Source organism: Scaptodrosophila lebanonensis, unplaced genomic scaffold (genome assembly GCF_003285725.1).
Source record: "Scaptodrosophila lebanonensis strain 11010-0011.00,11010-0021.00 unplaced genomic scaffold, SlebRS2 tig00000142-arrow-arrow-pilon, whole genome shotgun sequence".
Classification (NCBI taxonomy): Eukaryota; Metazoa; Arthropoda; class Insecta; order Diptera; family Drosophilidae; genus Scaptodrosophila; species Scaptodrosophila lebanonensis.
The window spans coordinates 1,015,318-1,034,324 of NW_022060589.1; the positions used below are offsets into that span (position 1 = coordinate 1,015,318).

General features: G+C 45.3%; 1 protein-coding gene across 1 annotated transcript in view; it reads left to right on the plus strand.

Moving 5' to 3' along the window:
* Window positions 1-18,795, plus strand: part of LOC115629329 (homeobox protein cut) — a 112,245-nt gene extending 93,450 nt beyond the window's left edge. Inside the window, exons 4-10 of the mRNA XM_030525778.1 lie at window positions 99-289; window positions 2,360-2,469; window positions 2,602-3,397; window positions 14,973-15,441; window positions 15,561-15,901; window positions 15,944-16,909; window positions 16,955-18,795. Of these exons, the coding sequence (XP_030381638.1) occupies window positions 99-289; window positions 2,360-2,469; window positions 2,602-3,397; window positions 14,973-15,441; window positions 15,561-15,901; window positions 15,944-16,909; window positions 16,955-18,795 (4,714 nt within the window). The remainder of the gene's footprint in view (window positions 1-98; window positions 290-2,359; window positions 2,470-2,601; window positions 3,398-14,972; window positions 15,442-15,560; window positions 15,902-15,943; window positions 16,910-16,954) is intronic.
* The last annotated feature ends 212 nt before the right edge of the window (window positions 18,796-19,007 follow it).

Genomic DNA, 19,007 nt, shown 5'->3' on the forward strand with positions numbered 1-19,007 from the left:
TAAGTCAAAGAGTTCTTATAGCACTTAACAATTGTAATACTTAGAAATGATTTCAACAACCATTTGTGTGCTTTGCTTCTGCTTTTTCATTTCAACAGCAGTCCCCTGGATCTGAATGTGCTCAGTCCACAGTCGGCGATTGCCGCTGCAGCAGCAGCTGCCGCCGCAGCCGCCTGCGCCAACGATCCCAACAAATTCCAAGCGCTATTGCTCGAACGCACCAAGGCCCTGGCCGCTGAGGCGCTCAAGAATGGCGCCGCCAACGAGACCGGAGTCGTTGCCAGCGAAGGTGAGTAGAAAAGGCACAGACTGTACTTTCGCAAGCAACCCTGCGATTGAGTTATCGATTTGACTTTGAACTTTGGACTGCCTATCGGACTATCAATCTAAATTTTGACTCGAATCTAAGCCGACTTCAAGGCTGTACTTTAACTACAACTTTGACAGCTTTTTATTGAACTTTTGGATGCACCATTGCCTGATTATGTACGTTTAACTGCACCTATAGCTCTAGCTTTGGCATATCCGTTGACTGTACATTTTTCAATTTGGAACAGTTATATATCTGTTTGTCTTTAATCACAATTCTTGTTTGACTTTGGAATATCTCGATGACTGTACTGCACTGTACTGTACTGTACTGTAATGCTGGCGCCGGCACTGTGTGTGTAGACTATTGTTATTCTTGCTCGATTTGATTGTTTATCAATCGGGCGCAGACTTGGTTGGAGACACTTTTATCGTTTATTTAACAGCCATACAATATATTATTGGCAGCTTAATGCGAACGAACGGCGCCAATTTTTATGACTCTGTCAACAGACAACAACGGCAAGAAATGTAAATAGCGCCAAGACGTAGAGACTACACACATATCGTTGTACATTTAATCAGACCTGACTGAATTGTAGGTGGACGTACAGAGCGACATTATTACACCTATATATTTGCATTTAAAGTCAAGATTTTGTTGTTCTTGTCCGTTGTTGTTGTTGTTGTTGTATTGCGTTACACTTTGAGTTGCTGCATGTTTATCGATAAATACAAAAAAAAAAAAAAACAGAAACAGAAACAGAAGAAAAGAAAAGAGCAATCAAGCACCAACAGACGACACAACAAGCCTCGCGATCGTGTGCTCCTATCTCTCTTTCTCTCTCTCTCTCTATCCCACTCTTCCACTCAACCTCTTTCTCGCTCTCTCCACATATATATATATATCAATATATATATATATATATATATTTATGTATTTCTTTTGCTACGTTACTTGCGCTCTCTATTTATCTATGGCGCCCACAATACACTTAATATACTTACATACTTTGTTGTTTTGTTGTTGTACGAATTGGCAAAGAGCAAGAAACCAGAAAAAACAAACATGTGCTAATATTATATTGCATTGAGCTATCGAAAACAAAAACAAAAAACAAAACCAAACAAATCTATCGAAAAACGAAACAAAATTTTGATTCATTTTTGGCGTTTTGTTCCATGGATGTTGTTGATCAAATCAATAATAATAATAATAATAAAAATCAAAAACAATTTATGATATGAACCATAGCTATAGCAAGAACAACAACAAAAAAAGCACAATTTTTTGTTGTTTCCGCAGAGCTGCCGCATCAAGAAGCTGCCGCAGATGCAGTAAAGCCACAAGATGATGAAGATGATGATGAAGATGAAGAAGCAGAAGCTGCTACAAGCGAAACAGAAACAGAAACGCGTGAGAAAGAAACAGTTGTAGGGAACAGAAACAGCAACACTCCAGTGCTGCCGAAAATCGAAATCGAAGATCTCGCCGATGATGTAGAAGAGGGTGTAGGGGCAGTCGATGTGGCGTCCGAGGTGAAGCCGCAAGCGGCATCGTCGTTGTTGTCGTCACCACAACCACCGCCACCACCGCCGCCGCCACCACCGCCACAACCACCATTGCAGGCTACCAGAACGCCATCGCCGTACGATGCGCTAACACTGGAAGAGCAGCTGGTCAATAGCTATTGGCGGCGTGGCTTTGAAACGTCCAGCAAAACGCCAACATTGTATCAAAATGCCAATGCGCCACAACAACAACAACAACAACAACAACAGTTAGCTGTACAACAGGGGCAGCTGCTGCCACCGCCGCCGCCTCCACCACCCGCTGCAGCAGCGCACTTTGCAACGCAACAGCAACAACAACACTACCACCACCACCACCACCATCACCAACAACAGCAGCAGCAGCATGGACCCTCGTCCACAGCACTGCTTAGTCAATTGGTTAACTCAACATTCTCACATTCCAACAATTCCAACAATTCTTCCATTTCTTCTTCTACTTCTTGTTCCAATTCCAAAAATCCATTGCGCTGCCTAGACGGTCTCTCCTCGCATCATCAGCATCCACAGCAGCAACAGCAGCAGCCACATCATCATCACCAACAGCAGTCGCACCACCTTGCCTCGTCGCTGCACCACAGCAGCAGCAACAGCAGCAGCAGCGGCGTCGGCGGCCCCGCCACCAACAATGCTCCATCCAGCAACAACAATAATAACAACAACAATAGCATTAATATCAAAAACGAAGAGCAACACAAGCTGGCCCTCAACCATCACCAGCAACACCAGCAGCACCATCATCACGCCCTGGCGGCTGCCGCTGCTGCCCACCATGCGGCGACCCACCATCTGCACGACTCCAACTCCTCCAGCGCCAATAGTACACCGAATGCGCCCAGCAGTGGTGCCGCTGCCGCTCAGCTAGCCGCCAGCATTGCGTCAACGCTGAATGGCAACAAATCGTTGCTGCAAGCAGCTGCTGCCGCCAATGCTGCGGCCGCTGCTGTCGCCGTTGCCGAAGACAACAACAATAGCTTGACACCCAATGCGAATGCGGCGGCTGCCGCGGCAGCAATGGCTGCGCATGCCCAACACGCTCATGCCTTAGGCGCCCCCGGATTCTTGCCCAGCCTGCCGTTTCAGTTTGCCGCCGCAGCGGCTGCCGGCCAAGAGGCGCGCGGCCATTATCGTTTCGCTGATGCGGAACTGCAATTGCCGCCCGGCGCTTCGATGGCCGGCCGCTTGGGTGAGTCACTGATACCCAAGGGTGATCCCATGGAGGCCAAATTGCAGGAGATGCTGCGCTACAACATGGACAAATATGCGAACCAGGCTTTGGACACATTGCACATCTCGCGCCGTGTCCGGGAATTGCTATCCGTGCACAATATCGGACAGCGATTGTTTGCCAAATACATTTTGGGACTATCACAGGGCACGGTATCCGAGCTGCTTAGCAAGCCCAAGCCCTGGGATAAGCTCACCGAGAAGGGACGTGACAGCTATCGCAAAATGCACGCCTGGGCCTGTGATGATAATGCGGTGATGCTCCTCAAATCGCTCATACCCAAGAAAGGTAAGTCCCGCTATACCTAACTACCTATGTACCTACATACATACATATGTATATGCATATCGCTTTTCTTTTTTCTATTAACTTTTTTTTTTGCTTAACTGTTAGCAATAGTGTTGGGTTGGGAGGGGGGTGGAGGGACTGTCGACACGGCTGACAAGCTTATCAGCTTGTACGCAGCCAAGGTCTGGCTCACCTGTAATAGTCTCGGGTATTGAAAAGAACGCTCTTCAACTGCATTGCCGAGCAGAGAAAAGTTTTGACAGGTTCATAACATGCATCGTGTAGCCACACTTCATTCAATGGCAGACGCCGCAAAGCTGCTTGCTATGACACATTTTGTGTGCAGTGCTGCAAAACTTTTTAATAAAAGTCAAAAAAGGGGACTTACATAAGTCAAAAAAAAAATAAGAAAAAGAAAAAATTGTAAAGCCACAATGTTTAAATATGAGATTTAAAAAATGCACTAATGAAGAAAGTACTAGTGTTAAAAGAGTGTTGTAAAATTGCCGCTTCAGATATTAGAATCAGAAACCGAGCCAGAAACAGAAGAGACACATTTAAATGGGGGTGGCGATAGAAATGGGGGCACGAGCTCGACGAACAATGCAAAGTTGTGCAGAACTTCAAAAGCAAAATACTCAGAAATTCAATCAGACAGACAGACAGACAGACGGACGGACGGACAGACACACAGCCAGGCAGTCAGACAGAAAGACAGACAGTGAGCGAGTGAGGCAGTCATTTAGTGAGTTGGTCATTTTGTCAGACAAGTCGTTCGCTCTTTTCGGCCTATGGCGTTTTTCATTTCTTTTGGCTTGCGGCCAAAACATTAAATTGTAAAATTTTAATTATTTTTGATTTTTGCGTATAATCAACGTGCCAACAACAACTCTACAAAAACAACAGCAACAGCAATAGCAAGAACAACAACGACTGCGACAGCGACTGCGACTGCGACAGATACAACAACAACGACGATGAGAAGCGGCCGTTGCATTTCGAGCGGCCATTTGCCTGTCGCCATAAATTTCGGCAAATTCGCACATTAGGCGTGAAAATGCACGGGAATTTTATGCAGACCATATACTAGCATACTAGCACAAAGCCAAGGGGGTGCGGACGGGGGGCAGGACGAGTATGGGTGCAACAATTAGACAAATGCGGCAGGCCAGCAGCGACAGTCGCCGGCGACAGCCGCCTCAGACAATCGATAAAAAATTGTGCGACCGAAAAACTGAAACTGAACTTCATAAAAAAATCATGCGAGATCGTTGTAAGGCGATAAGAATGTTTTTTCTTGTTTTCTACACTGTTACCAAAAGGGGGACAGCTCTTTATGTATAATTTGCATTTAATCAGCACACATGTTGTTAGCCATAATTGCTGTTGTTGCTAACGACCTCAGAAGTCAATTGTAAAACATAGATGGATGCACTAATCGAGTCTAGGCGATTACATGTTATTGTGATTTGCATTGTAAGTTGAAGTCTTTTAAAATATTATATCCTGCGTCTTCTACATTTCTTTTCTTTTCCACAAGAATTTCAACATTTTTTTTGTTGATCACAAGAAACTTTAAAAGCTTCGGTGTAGCGAGTGTTTTAATGCTCTGTTTGTTTATTGATTTTTATTAGTCATTAATTTTATGCGCGATACAAAGGAACAGCAACAACAACAAAAACAACAGCAAGGGCTATAACTAACATGCTACAGTGTTAAATACCAATGTATGACTTTTAAAATGGAATACAATTTTCAAATTTTAATTTCAAACATTAAAAGCAAAAGTGGAAAGAAAATAAGAGCGATATTCAAAAAAGTCAACATATAAGCAGAAAAACAATTATTTAATGAAACATTATTAATATTTGTAGCGAAAGAAAACGAAAAACATAATTTAGCCAAATAAAAGTAATTAAAACTAATTTTAGAAAACATTGGGAACATTATTTGAAATAGTTAGAGTCTAGTAGACTACTAGATAATATCTAGGAGCATTGCAGATTTGCAACAGCATCGTTTCGACCGCCTGCTAGCAGATAGATTACATGTGTACTCTTTCGAAATTTTTTTACAACTGTAATACAAGTATATACGAGAGTTTTTTTTTAAAAAAGTAAATTAATTTGTCACTAGCAATGAAGACTGTAAGCAAGTATGCCAGTAAATAAAGCAACGAATATGTCAATGTGGGAAAGTATTTTTAAAGTGCGCCCGCCCGCTGCCTTTGTTAACAATGTGCAGCACGCTTTTAGGCGCAGACACGCAAAACCAACACACACGCATGGACACAATCACACACACACACACACACATTCCTGAAGCTAAAGCAAGCGATACGATGAACAACTTCGAAGTTAATCAAAGTTTTTGCGTTTTGCTTTGTTTGCCTTGCACATGTGTGTGCGTGTGTGTGTGTGTCTGAGTGTGTGTGTGTCTGCGTGTGTGTGTGTGTGTGTGTGTGTGTGTATCTAAGTGCATGCAAATGTTGACAATTAATTTATGACGATTACTCATGGCAGGCTAAACTTAATGTTTATAGAGCGCCCCAAGCCCACTTGACTAGCGGATTTTTATTTTTCTACACACAATACCGATTGAGCAGCAGTTCAGCGATATATGTTTGTATGTATACATGTGCTCGTATGCATGGGTGTGTGTGTAGTTGTAGGGCTCTTAATTATATGCAAATATTGATAAATGCTTGCGTACCTTAAACTACATATATTACTGTTTTTTCCATTCAAAATCATGTCAAAAAAAGGTCCAAAAAATATTTCGCATTTGAATCCGTAAAGGGATGCCTGTTGCCAAATTTCAATGATTTCATAATTTTAATCACATGAAATGTATGGAAAGGAATAAAACACCAAGTTTATATTCTCCACAGTCCACTTCATCTTCAGATGCAGTTTTCTCAGTTTTCTAATACTCAGATCTGTTCTACTATAGTTCTCGCAAACACCATAAACAGAATCAAAATTGATTCCTAGTTCCAAAAAAAAAAAAAAAAAAAACACTCTTATGAATTACGATTTGTTCGACATCGAAATAGGGAACAGACTTTTGCAGCAAACCCCCTCTCTGATATCACAATTTATTCCACACTATGGTATATCACCAATAGAACTGTGCCATAGCTAAGATTCTATATAAAATTATTTCGAAAATTTGAAGAGTATCCCATAGTCAATAGCCAGTGCCAGTGGCATTTTCGCCATTTATCTTTGTCTGCCGCATGCCTAGAATACTTGAGGCAAAGGGTCAGCTAAAATGTGTAGCAAGGAGTGCACGGAGAGCAACAACAGCAACAGCAATAGCAACAACAACAACAAAAACTGCGTCAACTTTTCACACAGTTTGAAGTCAATTGAACACAAGAAGGTGGAAAGAGGCTTAGGAGAGCAGTAAATGAGTGGGAGAGAGGCCAAAAGTCAAGCGAGCAAAAGCAAAATTGTTATGCAACAGCAACAGCAGCAGAAGCAACAACAAATAATTTGTTGTTGTTGTTGTTGTTGGGCCATCTACTTTGAAGTCATTGTGAAAAAAAGTTAAGCCAGGAGGAGCGGCTTCATGGCAGGCGCCGGCCGGTGAGGAAAGCAGTGAGTGGAGGTGGAAGTGGAACTGGAACTGGGAGTGGGAATGGGAATGGAACGCAACCGACTGAGCCGCTTCACAGCGCGTCAATGATTTTTGAATTGTAATTGTTTAAAGCGCGCTATGAGGTGGTGGTGGGGGGAAAAGGAGAGAACGGTGAATGGTTGGGGTGGGGGGCGGCTTGACGCGACTGCCGTGACAATTGGTCTGTGAAAGGCTTGAAAGCAGCAACAGCAACAGCAACAACAACAACAGCGGCCGCAGCAGCAGCAGCACAAAATGTGAAGTTGAATTAAATGTAAACAACAACAACAGAATGCAACTGCTGACGTCAACGAGGCATGCAAAAAACGTTGAACGTTGCAGCTTTTGAAGTCAGCTTTGTGGCAATGACGACGACGCCAACGACTGGATTGTTGAATTGTGGGTTAGAGTGTTGCCCATCGGCTTGGGGTTGGTGTTCGGGTTGGTGTTGGTGTTGGGATTGGGATTGGGGTTGGTAGCAGCAAAAACTTTTTAGTTATTTGATTTTATTTATTTTCGTTGTTGTTGTTTTTGCTGTTTTTATTCAGTTGGTGTTCTTAAACATTTAACAACAAATGTTGCATATTAAGTGGCATCGCCTCGTCAGCATCATGAGTGAGAACAACAACAACAAATTTGCCATTTAATGAAGAGTTCCATTAAATACTCTAAGCTAAATACTATAGTTGACAACTTTTCGGCAGGCTCAACCACTGATCTATTTATTTTTGAAGGAGCTTAGAGCATTGCCCAGCTAATTATTAACTAATATCGCTCTCTTCACACGATATAGTGTTATTTTTTAGGCTTTGAATGCCAAACATGGTATAGATCCACTTTCTCTCAATTAAAGATTTATAAACATTTAGAATTCGAAAGCGCGCACACAATTTCATGCACTATTTGGACTTTTTTACAGACATTCTAAGACTTTTTTCGAAAATTGCAAACTTTTTCAATTGTTGCTTTTGGCATATTAGAAAGTTATAAGCGTTTTTTCCCTAAGTGGTGGCTAGACTCCAAGCTCAACTTAAGTGTTGTAAAACGTCTGTGCCGTTGCCAGTGCTTTAAACTGGCCAACAACAATGTAAACTTGTGCCGTCGCACGCTGCGTATACGCAACAGCAAATATTTTTGGGCTTGGCCGCATTACAAAACAACAACAGCAACAATAATGGGAGGGGTGGCAAGCGGCCGGGCAGGCAGGCAGACAGGCAGGCAGGCAATCGGGCCAAACGGTCGCACGTTATAGCAGCTAATAATACATACTAGCATATTAACACATAATTCTAGCAGACGTCGTCCATTTGTTTTAGCCGGCAAAATAGTGTGCAAGCTTAAGTGTGCGTGTGCGTGTATGTGTGTGAGTGTGTGTGTGTGTGTAAAAATAGCAAAGCACACAAAAGACAAAAGACACAAAAGCATTCCAAGAGTCCTCCCCTCCCCACCCATCTGTCCATCCGCTCTCTGTCTCTGCCACTTGAATTTCTTTTCTTCTGCCGTCTGCCTCGCGTCGTGTCTCATCGCATCGCATCCCATCGCTCCCCTCCACAGCAAAAATTTGTCACAAGCCATAAAGCGAAATGTGTGTGTGCGGCAACAACACTCACGCACGCCTGCACGCCAGCACGCACACTCACGCACGCCGATGACTAAGTTAAGTGAAGCGACCGAGCGTATCAATTTTTTGCCGCTTTATATGATTTTTGGCCCCATATTTATTGTATTTTATTTGATTATATCGTGTATTTATGCGACTCGCACAGCCATTAAAATTTTTCATTGAGAGGCCAGCATATACTACATACATCTATTTATCTATCTTTATATGTTATATGTATGTGTGTGTGTGTATATATATATATGCGAGTAGAAAAGTGCCACCGCGTGGGTTTGCAAAACAATGCGCATAAATTAGCATAAAGCCGCAACCACATCAACATTTTTTATAAATTTCTTTATGATGAGCAAATTAAATAAGCGGTGACCAAAATCTGCGGCATTGTGAGTGCGTGTATGTGTATGCGTGTATGTGTGTGTGTGTGTGTGTGTGTGTGTGGGGGGGGGGGGGTCGGTAAAAGGAAGAAAAGGCGAAATTGGGCATAAGCGGGTGAAAGGTACTGATAAGCATAGTCAAGAGATTGTAGAAGCTCTGTTGAATGGCTTTTCTACCCAAACTAGCCAACTGGTTAATTAATTCTTCAGTCTTTAATCATTTCATCTGACTATCAAGTATTCAAGTAGAAAGTATTGAATGAAGTATGCCTTCCAGACATTAAGCTGAAAGTTTGTTTCTTTGTTCTAATAAGTTTTTCTGTTATTAATTAGAAATAATGCTGCCTTTGTTTGATTTCTTCTTATTAATTGTGATTTTTTCTGTATTGGTGTTCCACATACTCGTATATCTACCAGCCCTTACATCATTATTCACATCTATAGTGGTACGAGTAGTAGTACTAGATATCCCAATTAACATATTGATTTTATTAAAACTTTTATGGCATTTACGTTGGCATGTTCAGCAACTGTTGACGTCTGCTTTTAACACTCCTCTACCAACCTACCTCTTACCCTACCTCCCTATCTCCCTCATGCCCCCCCCCCCCCCCCCCCCGCGGCCATACCTTTCTCCATATGCTTGCTGGCAACAAATTGATGACCCCCTTCCGGCGCAAGTTGTCGCATTAGCCCCGCGTCTAGTCCCCATCCCCACCCCCACCTCTGGCAGTCTAGCAGTTGCCACCAACATGGTAGGGCACACAAAAAACTTTGTCTTCGACATTTGCCGCAAAATGTTGCACATGTCGCGGTGTCGTGTACCACTGCCACTGCCAGTGCCACTATTACTTGCTCGCTACTCTTCTCCTTTTTTCACTCTCTTTCATTTTTATTTTTTTTTTTGTTTTTTGCGTGCTTTTATTTTGCATATAAGCCAGCTAATTACTTTGTAATGAACTTCGACAACAGCCACGAACAACGAAAACAAATTAAAATGCAAGACAAACTTCCGTAGCAGCTGCAAATTCAAGCAAAAACGAAACGAAACCAAAAATAAAAAATAAAAAATGCAATGTAAAGGAGTAGCTGGCAAGCAATTTCTTTGGCCATATTTTGTATTTTAATTGCAAGACAAGCTTCAACTCCAACAACCCATTCCCAATACCAATCCCAATCATGTGTCTGCGAATATGCATTTTGCATTTTTGGCTCAATTTTGCATTTGAATTTTCAATATTTTTGCATTTTGCCAATTGCCTTTTGATGTCTGCCACTGCCTCTTCATTTGCCATGCTACGTTTGCACTCAGTTCAGTTAGAAGTAAGGCCCGCCCTGAAATAAACTCTCTTAGGTGATGATGATTGTGATGATGTGGACGATGAGGAGACTCCTTTAGTAGCTCGTCTGCCTTTCTGCCTTACGGCCCACCTGACTAACTGCCTAACTGCCAGCCATCCTATCGTTTTTAATTGACACTTGTGCTAATACAAAGCAGTCCCAACTCTCTGCAACACTCTGCTCTGCTGCTCCCCTCTGCCCATCTCTCTCCGTCCCCCAACAATCAAACAAACACAACTGACAGCTCGTTCTTCACTGACTGGCATTTTAATTAGAAAATTTTTCTTGCAATTAATGCAAATTGCGTGCGTGTGCCAATTTCAATGGGTTCCGTTCAATGCGTTACCGTTACCGTTACCATGCAGCAATCACACCACCTACCCCCCCCCCCCACCATACACCCTTCATTCTCACCCATAAAAACCCACTTCAGTCCCACACTCCGGTCGAACCCTTTTGCATATCGACTGGCGCGACATGTTGAAGTATTATTTCATATTTGTGTGTGGCTGGCAAATATTTATTGTATTAGAGCAGAAAAAATAAAAGCCAGCAAACAACAACAACAACAAATATCTATATATACATATATATCAGTTATGTGTGAAGGACAGCAAAGACTGAGGCCCTCCGACTGGCCACTACTAAGCCATACCATCTCAGTTGGTCCACCAGAAGAACAAAAAAAAGGGTTTTGCTCGTCTGCTGATTTGTTATAAAAGGCAAAAAATATTCATCAAGCAAATGTGTCAAGAGTTTGGGCTCATACCTACCTACCTACCTACCTACCTACCTATATACAATATACAAATATACATATGTCTATTTGTATAGAAATGATAGCTCATATCTATATTTTTATAATGCCAGCTTCGGCGCATGTTGTACGCAAATCCTTTTGAATGACAATTTGGTCAACATGTTCCTCTCTAATAAATTACAAACAAAACACAAAAAATGGCAAGTCAACAAAAAAACAAAAAAACAAAAAAAATGGAAACCGGACGACGACAAACGAACAAAGCCAGACAAAAAAGTGGCTAACGGTAACGACAAATATAAAATATACACAAATATATTCGCATATGTACGAATATCTATATCTATATGGCATAGTAAAAAGTCGTATGTGGCGGGCATTGCCATGAACTCGAAATTGGTCTCTTCAGGTTATTCGAAGCTGGGGCTCTGCGTTATTTAAAAGTCTGTCTCTCCCTCCATCTGGCCGCTGTCTGCCCGATTTTGAGTCCCCAACCTGATCTGTTTTTTCCAAATTAAATGCCCACCACCTTTAAGTGCGCTCAGTGATTGAATTGTTTGAAATGTGAGATTCTCATACATCTAGATATTAGTTTGATTAAAGCGTTACTTTTTAAAACTAATTTTTCTCATTATTGATACAAACATAGACATACTCTATACATGTTTAAATTGTTCATTGATGAGAGCTATTGGAGAAGTTGGCCATCTTATTTGTGAGCTTTGAGAGCCAAGTTAATGCCAAGTCTTTCATAAAGCTGATTAATTTGTTGATGCATTTAATTGGTTTTGAACGAAGAGATATAGCTTCGTCTGCTGCCTAATTTCTATTGTATTCTATATCATAATTCTCATATGCATTACAAATAATGAAACGATAGAAAGAGTTCCACATTTATTGCTTTAAAGTACAAGTACATCGAAAAAACTTGATTTCCATTATGATATGTTTCTTGCAAAGTTGAAGCGAAATTTCAAGCATTTCTACGCTATTTGTTTCCCTTTCCTTTTTAGTGTGCCCGTTTCATATTTATTTACAGTGCCTTGCTGGAACGTCTGAGAATTGAAATCAAATCCAAGCAGCAAACATTTTGAATTTAAATTTTCTGTTTTAAAAGTTCTAAAAGTTACTAATATTTTCAGCATTTAATATTTACAATATTCTTTATGAAAGTTTAAATATAAAAAGGACTTTAAGCGTTTGAAACGTACATTCAAAAATTGAAGAGACTTTATTCAAAGTACCCCAAAATGTAGAAAGTATGTGTCTTTGTATTAAATCTTAACTAAAAATGCTTAAAGCTTGTGCAAGAGTTTCATTTCAAGTTCTCTATAGCCGTGCATGTGTGTGTGTTTGTGTGTGTGTGTGAGACTAAAGACCGCTTAAGCTGTCTGAGTCTGGCACGGTACTACTCACCAATCCAATGCCGCCCATTCTGTCCTGTCCTGTTCAGTGGAGTCCTATTCTATTACTGACCTGGTCTGCTTGGCGTCCAGGTGTCATCAATGTCATCTTCGACTTTATAACACAAAAACACTTTGTAATCCCCAAATGAAGCGACGATGGGCAGCGGCAGCGGCAACGTCAAATGAAAAAATATTGAAAAAATCATTCGGTTAGCAGAAATGGAAATCCGGAGGGAAAAAAATGAATGCTAGAAAGAAATAAAAGTGCGCCGCTCAGGATGTTGTTACATGTGGAGCCACAGACTGCCGGCCACCGGCCACCGACCACCGACCATGCAGCGATCTATTGTAGTTAGCCTTTTATCGCTTTTGTCTATCTCTTGGTTTATTGTATTTCAATGGCGCACTTTTCAATTCGCCAATTCTCTCGCTTGAATGGTTGGTTGTTGGACCCACAATGGCTCTGCACCGGGAGTGGTTTATTGGTGGGCTTGTTAGTTGCTTGGCTCGAAGAGCTGGTGTCCAAACATTAGTCATTCATGTGTTGATTTCCGTTTCCGCCAGCAATCGTCATCGTCATTCCTGATGCGATTGTCGTCTTTTTGGTTAGCATATAGGATATAGCCGCATCCTGCCCGCACCCACAGCACAGCACAGCAGAGGAGAGCACAGAAAAAAAGTGTTTGCTCCTTTGGGCATCGATTATGCTTGGCAATTGTAAAGCGATTTTCAGTTATTTCGTGCCCTTGCCACCGCTGCTGCCGCACGTGCTGATTGATGTTTGCTGGCAGCCACAAACATGCCGCAGGACATGGCACAGGAAATTCTATAGCCAGTCGCTGTCGCCACCACATTGTACAAAGAACCACTTGTGTGATTATTTTGCAATTTAGCAGTTGATTTTATTTTTTATTTTGTTTTTTGACGACGACCCATGGTTGGATGGATAGATGACGAAAAACAACAACCAAAACAACAACAACAACAACCAGAAGTACAACAACAACAACAACAACAGCAACAAAAATACGAAAACAAGAAAATTCAATTGAATTTTTGCAAAACAATTTTTTCATGTGCTTTTTCAATTGCAATTGAATTCATTTATTCATTTCGTTTATTCAACCAACCAACCATCCAACTAACCAACCAGCCAACAACAGCAACAACAACACAGCCCTACATTGTGGACGGTTTTCGAGCTATAGCCTCCCCGACCCTGTGCCATATCCACAGTCCTGCTATTTGGTGGATACGGCCAGCAGCAGCATCTTCGTAGTCGACGGCGCGTGCCAAATTAGCGCGACGCTTGCATCGAACTATTTAAGGCTCAGTTGTGGTTGACCATTGCATGGCCTAGAGATGGGCGCGTGATTATGTCTAGTGAGGACCACATGGAGTTGCAGAGCCCTTTCATCAGGGAATTCTATATTTGATCAGAATTTCCCCCATTTCTTTGATGTTAGTTGTTTCTTTAAGAAGATACATATACAAGATTTTCATAAAGTTCGTGACTCACGCACGAGTCCTACTAACTGTTTCAGAAACGGACGCAAAGCACGTTTAGCTTAGTTTTTAACTAGAGTTTCTACGACTTCATCACGGGAAATCTTTCTTAAAAACCACATTGTCTATCCTTGTAGAAATCTTTTTGAAAACCCATCCTGCCACACCTTTTTTGGGTCTGCATTCAAATATGTCTCTGCACGATGAAATCACGACATGGAATAAACTGCACGACTCAGATAAACAATTCGAAATTAAATACATACTATAGGGTAATAGGCGAATAAGTATTGCTGACCATCTCTAATGGAAATTTCTATGCAGGCGTTTTTTGGACGAGCTTTTTTGACTGCTGAAGCGCCCATTGATGTGGTTGTTGTTGTTGTTGTTGTTGTTTTGGATTGCATAGAACGCGACATGAGCGCCTCATGGACGCGCTTTGTTGGTGCGCGGCGGCGTGCGCTTTGTTTTTGTGCTTTGTTGTTTGATTGAAAATCAAATGGTGTTATAATTGAGCTCAAGCAAGAGTTGAGTCGGTGGCGTGGGAGGGGAGTGGTATTCTGTGAAGGTTTATGGGGGAAGGGGGGAAATGTAGCTGCAACGCGTTTGACCGAAAAAAAAAAAAACTTTATGATGTTTTGAAGCTTTGCGTTTTATGGCCACAAATTTGTGCATCAGTTCGCTGGCTTTTTGAACGTTTTATGGCTTAATTGGCTGGACATTCAGACAGTCAGGCAGGCCGGTCTGCTGGCCCATAGCATGGACGGGATATCAATAGGCCCTCAATAAAGGCGAGCCAGAAGGCAATGTACGCAGAAATTATAAAGTTTACAACGTTTAATGGAAGTCGGCGCTTTATAGCCCAACCCAACCCAACCGAAATGTGCTGAGCTGAACCAAACCGAACCGAACTAATCGCTCCTTTTATTCCGCTCTCCCATTACAGATTCTGGACTGCCACAGTATGCGGGACGCGGAAGCGTTGGCAGCGGCCCTGGTGGTGATGATTCCATGTCCGAGGACCGCATTGCGCACATTCTAAGCGAAGCCTCATCGCTGATGAAGAGTAACGCGCAGGCGCAACAGGAGCATCAAAGACGCGCCAGCGCCCACGGTGGCGATGACACGCACAGCAACGAGGACAGCAAATCGCCACCGCAGACCTGCACCTCACCCTTCTTCAAGGTGGACCATCAGCTGAAGCAGCAGCATGTCGATCATGCGCAGCGCGAACAGCAACGCGAGCAGCAACGCGAAGCAGCCGTTGCAGCCGCCCAGCAACAGCAACGCGAGCAGCGCGAAGTGGCGGCCGCGCAGCGTGAGCAGCGACTTAGACAAGAGGACTTTGCCCAGGACAAGATGACGCGTCTATATCAAGAGATCATGGCGCGCACACCACGAGAAGCCTTCCCCGGGTAAGTACCACACAACATACATTTTAAATGAAAAGCAGAAGTACTTTACCTAATCCTACCCTTTCTTTCTCTCTCTCTCTCTCTCTCTCTCTCTGTTTGTCTTTCTCTTAACCCTGCAGCTTTTTGCTGTCACCTTTCTTTGGTGGCGCCGCCGGCATGCCCAGTGCGCCGAATACATTCCCCACGGCAATGGCCGCCGATGAGAATATGCGACACGCCTTCGAGCGTGAGATCGCCAAGCTGCAGCAGCAACAACAACAGCAGGCAGCCGCCGCCAGCTTTCCAAACTTCTCCAGCCTGATGGCACTGCAGCAGCAGGTGCTGAATGGCGCTCAGGACTTGTCGTTGGGCGGTGGTGCCGGCACCGGCAAGGATATGCTCAAGGACATCAAGTTGAATGGACAGCGCGGATCACTGGAGCACTCGCAAAGCTCCAAGGATGGTGAACGCGACGATGAGCGTCATGCCGCTGGAGGTGTCGCAAACGCAGCTAACGCCGCAGCCTTCGGCTTAATGGCCCGCAAATCGGAAAGCGTGACGAGTGGAAATGGCGGTGGCGGAGGTGGTGGCAGCACACCCGCACCACCAGCACCACCCAGCAGCAACGCATCGGCTCAGCACACAAGCAACTCAGCGGCTCCCAGTCCGCTCAGCAATTCCATTTTACCCCCGGCTCTCAGTCAAGGCGATGAGTTCGCCGCCACTGCCAGTCCATTGCAACGCATGGCCAGCATCACAAACTCGCTTATCACACAGCCACCAGTCACGCCGCACCATTCGACGCCACAGCGACCCACCAAAGCGGTGCTGCCACCGATTACCCAACAGCAATTCGACATGTTCAACAACCTGAACACTGAAGACATTGTGCGACGCGTCAAGGAGGCGCTCTCCCAATACTCCATATCGCAGCGACTCTTTGGCGAGTCCGTGCTAGGTCTATCGCAGGGCTCTGTTTCTGATCTGCTGGCGCGCCCCAAGCCCTGGCACATGCTGACCCAAAAGGGTCGCGAGCCCTTCATACGCATGAAGATGTTCCTGGAGGATGAGAATGCGGTGCACAAACTGGTCGCGAGTCAATACAAGATCGCACCCGAGAAACTGATGCGCACCGGCAGCTATAGCGGCAGTCCACAGATACCCCAGGGACTGGCCAACAAGATGCAAGCCACCCTGCCCATGCAGAAGATGATGAACGAACTGAAGCTCCAGGAGCCGGCACAGGCTCAGCACATCATGCAACAAATGCATGCTGCGGCTGCAATGTCGGCGGCTATGCAGCAACAGCAGGCAGCCGCCGCTGTAGCACAGCAGCAGAGTCAACAGCATCAGCATGCAGCGGCTGCGGCTCAAGCAGCTGCAGCAGCGGCAGCAGCGGCCGGTCTTCATCACCAGAACATGCTGCTCACCTCACCGGGCCTACCGCCACAACATGCCATCAGCTTGCCAGCCGCAACTGGCAACAATGGTGGAGGCGGCTGCGTGCCTGGAGTCGGCAATTCATCGAATGCAGCACCCGGTGGTGCTGGCGGCTCAGCGCCCGGTAGTGGTGCTGTGGGCGTCCCCGGTGTCTCTGAGAAGAAGCCAATGTTGATGCCAGTGCACGGCGCTCATGCGCCCAATGCCATGCGTAGCCTTCATCAGCACATGTCGCCCACCGTCTACGAGATGGCCGCACTCACGCAAGATCTTGACACTCACGACATAACCACCAAGATCAAGGAGGCACTTCTGGCCAACAATATCGGCCAGAAGATCTTCGGCGAGGCTGTATTGGGACTATCGCAGGGCTCCGTGTCGGAGTTGCTCAGCAAACCAAAGCCGTGGCACATGCTCTCCATCAAGGGTCGAGAACCCTTTATTCGCATGCAGCTTTGGCTAAGCGATGCCAATAATGTTGAGCGGCTGCAGGTGCTGAAGAACGAGCGTCGTGAGGCAAGTAAGAGACGTCGCTCCACGGGCCCCAATCAGCAAGACAACAGCTCAGATACATCGAGCAATGATACCAACGACTTCTATACGAGCAGCCCGGGGCCGGGCAGCGTCGGCAGTTCTGTGGGTGGGGCACCACCAAATAAGAAGCAGCGTGTACTCTTCTCGGAGGAACAAAAGGAAGCTCTCCGCCTCGCCTTCGCCCTAGATCCCTACCCCAACGTGGGCACCATTGAGTTTCTGGCCAACGAGCTGGGCCTAGCGACACGCACCATCACGAACTGGTTCCACAATCACCGTATGCGTCTGAAGCAACAAGTGCCGCATGGCCAACCTGGTGCTGATAATCCCATACCCAGTCGAGAGAACACAAACGCCACCCCCTTCGATCCCGTCCAGTTTCGCATTCTGCTGCAACAGCGCCTCGTCGAGCTGCATAAGGAGCGCATGGGCTTGAGTGGTGCGCCCATACCCTACCCACCGTACTTTGCTGCCGCAGCCCTTCTCGGGCGCAGTCTGGCCGGCATACCAGGCGCTGCCGCCGCCGCAGGTGCAGCAGCCGCTGCAGCTGCCGCCGCTGGTGCAGCTGGTGAGAACGAACTGCAAGCCCTAAACCAGGCCTTCAAGGAGCAAATGAGCGGCCTGGACCTCTCCATGTCGACACTAAAGCGGGAGCGCACCGATGAATACCAAGACGATCTAGAGCTAGATGCCAGCGCCCACAACATGAGCGACAACGAATCCCTCGAGGGTCCCGATGCGGATGCCGACAAGCTAAGCGCCGCCACCGCTGCCGACTACGAGAAGGTTATGCAGAAGTCTCTCGCCTCAGCGGCAGCTGCCTACATGAGTAATGCGGTGCGCAGCTCCCGTCGCAAGCCCGCAGCCCCCCAATGGGTTAACCCCGCTGCTGCAGCACCCGTCGGTGCAGCTGCTGCTGCAGCCGTTGCTGCGGCGGCTGCTGCGGCCGCCGCTGCTGCCGCCGCCGACAGCGAGCGCATCATCAACGGTGTATGTGTGATGCAACCCTCAGACTACAGTCGCGACGAAGCAGCCGCTGTGGAGGCCTCCAAAGCAGAGAACACCCCTAGCGAGCACGGCGATCACGAGCACGAGCATGCGCATATGGAGATCGATCAGCGCTTTATGGAGCCGGAGGTGCACATCAAGCAGGAGGAGGACGACGATGAGGAGACTCTGAACGATGAGTGCCGCAGCGATGCGACGCACGATGACAAAAAAATCAAGGTGATCAATGAGGAGAAGCTGCGTTTGGTGCGCGTCCAGCGACTGAGCAGTAATGGGGCCTCGGCCCCGGTTGCCGGCAGCGGCGCTGAAGCTGAGGACGGATGTGCGCCGGCGCAGGCAGCGGGCGCGACGCCAGCACCAGCTTCGGCAGCAACTGCAGCGTGGAACTATTAGGGAGTGGTCGGGGGTCACCGCCCCAAGTGCAATGAAGAACGTTTATTCTTGTGATTAAGTTTCGATAGGCCCGAACCCACTCAACATTTTTGTCGTAGTTTGTAGCGTAAAGAATAAAAACCAAAAGAAAAACAAACAAAAAAAAAACAATTTAAAAACTAAATATAAACTCTAAAGAATTATTATATAGTGGCAAGAAAAGAAGAAAAGTG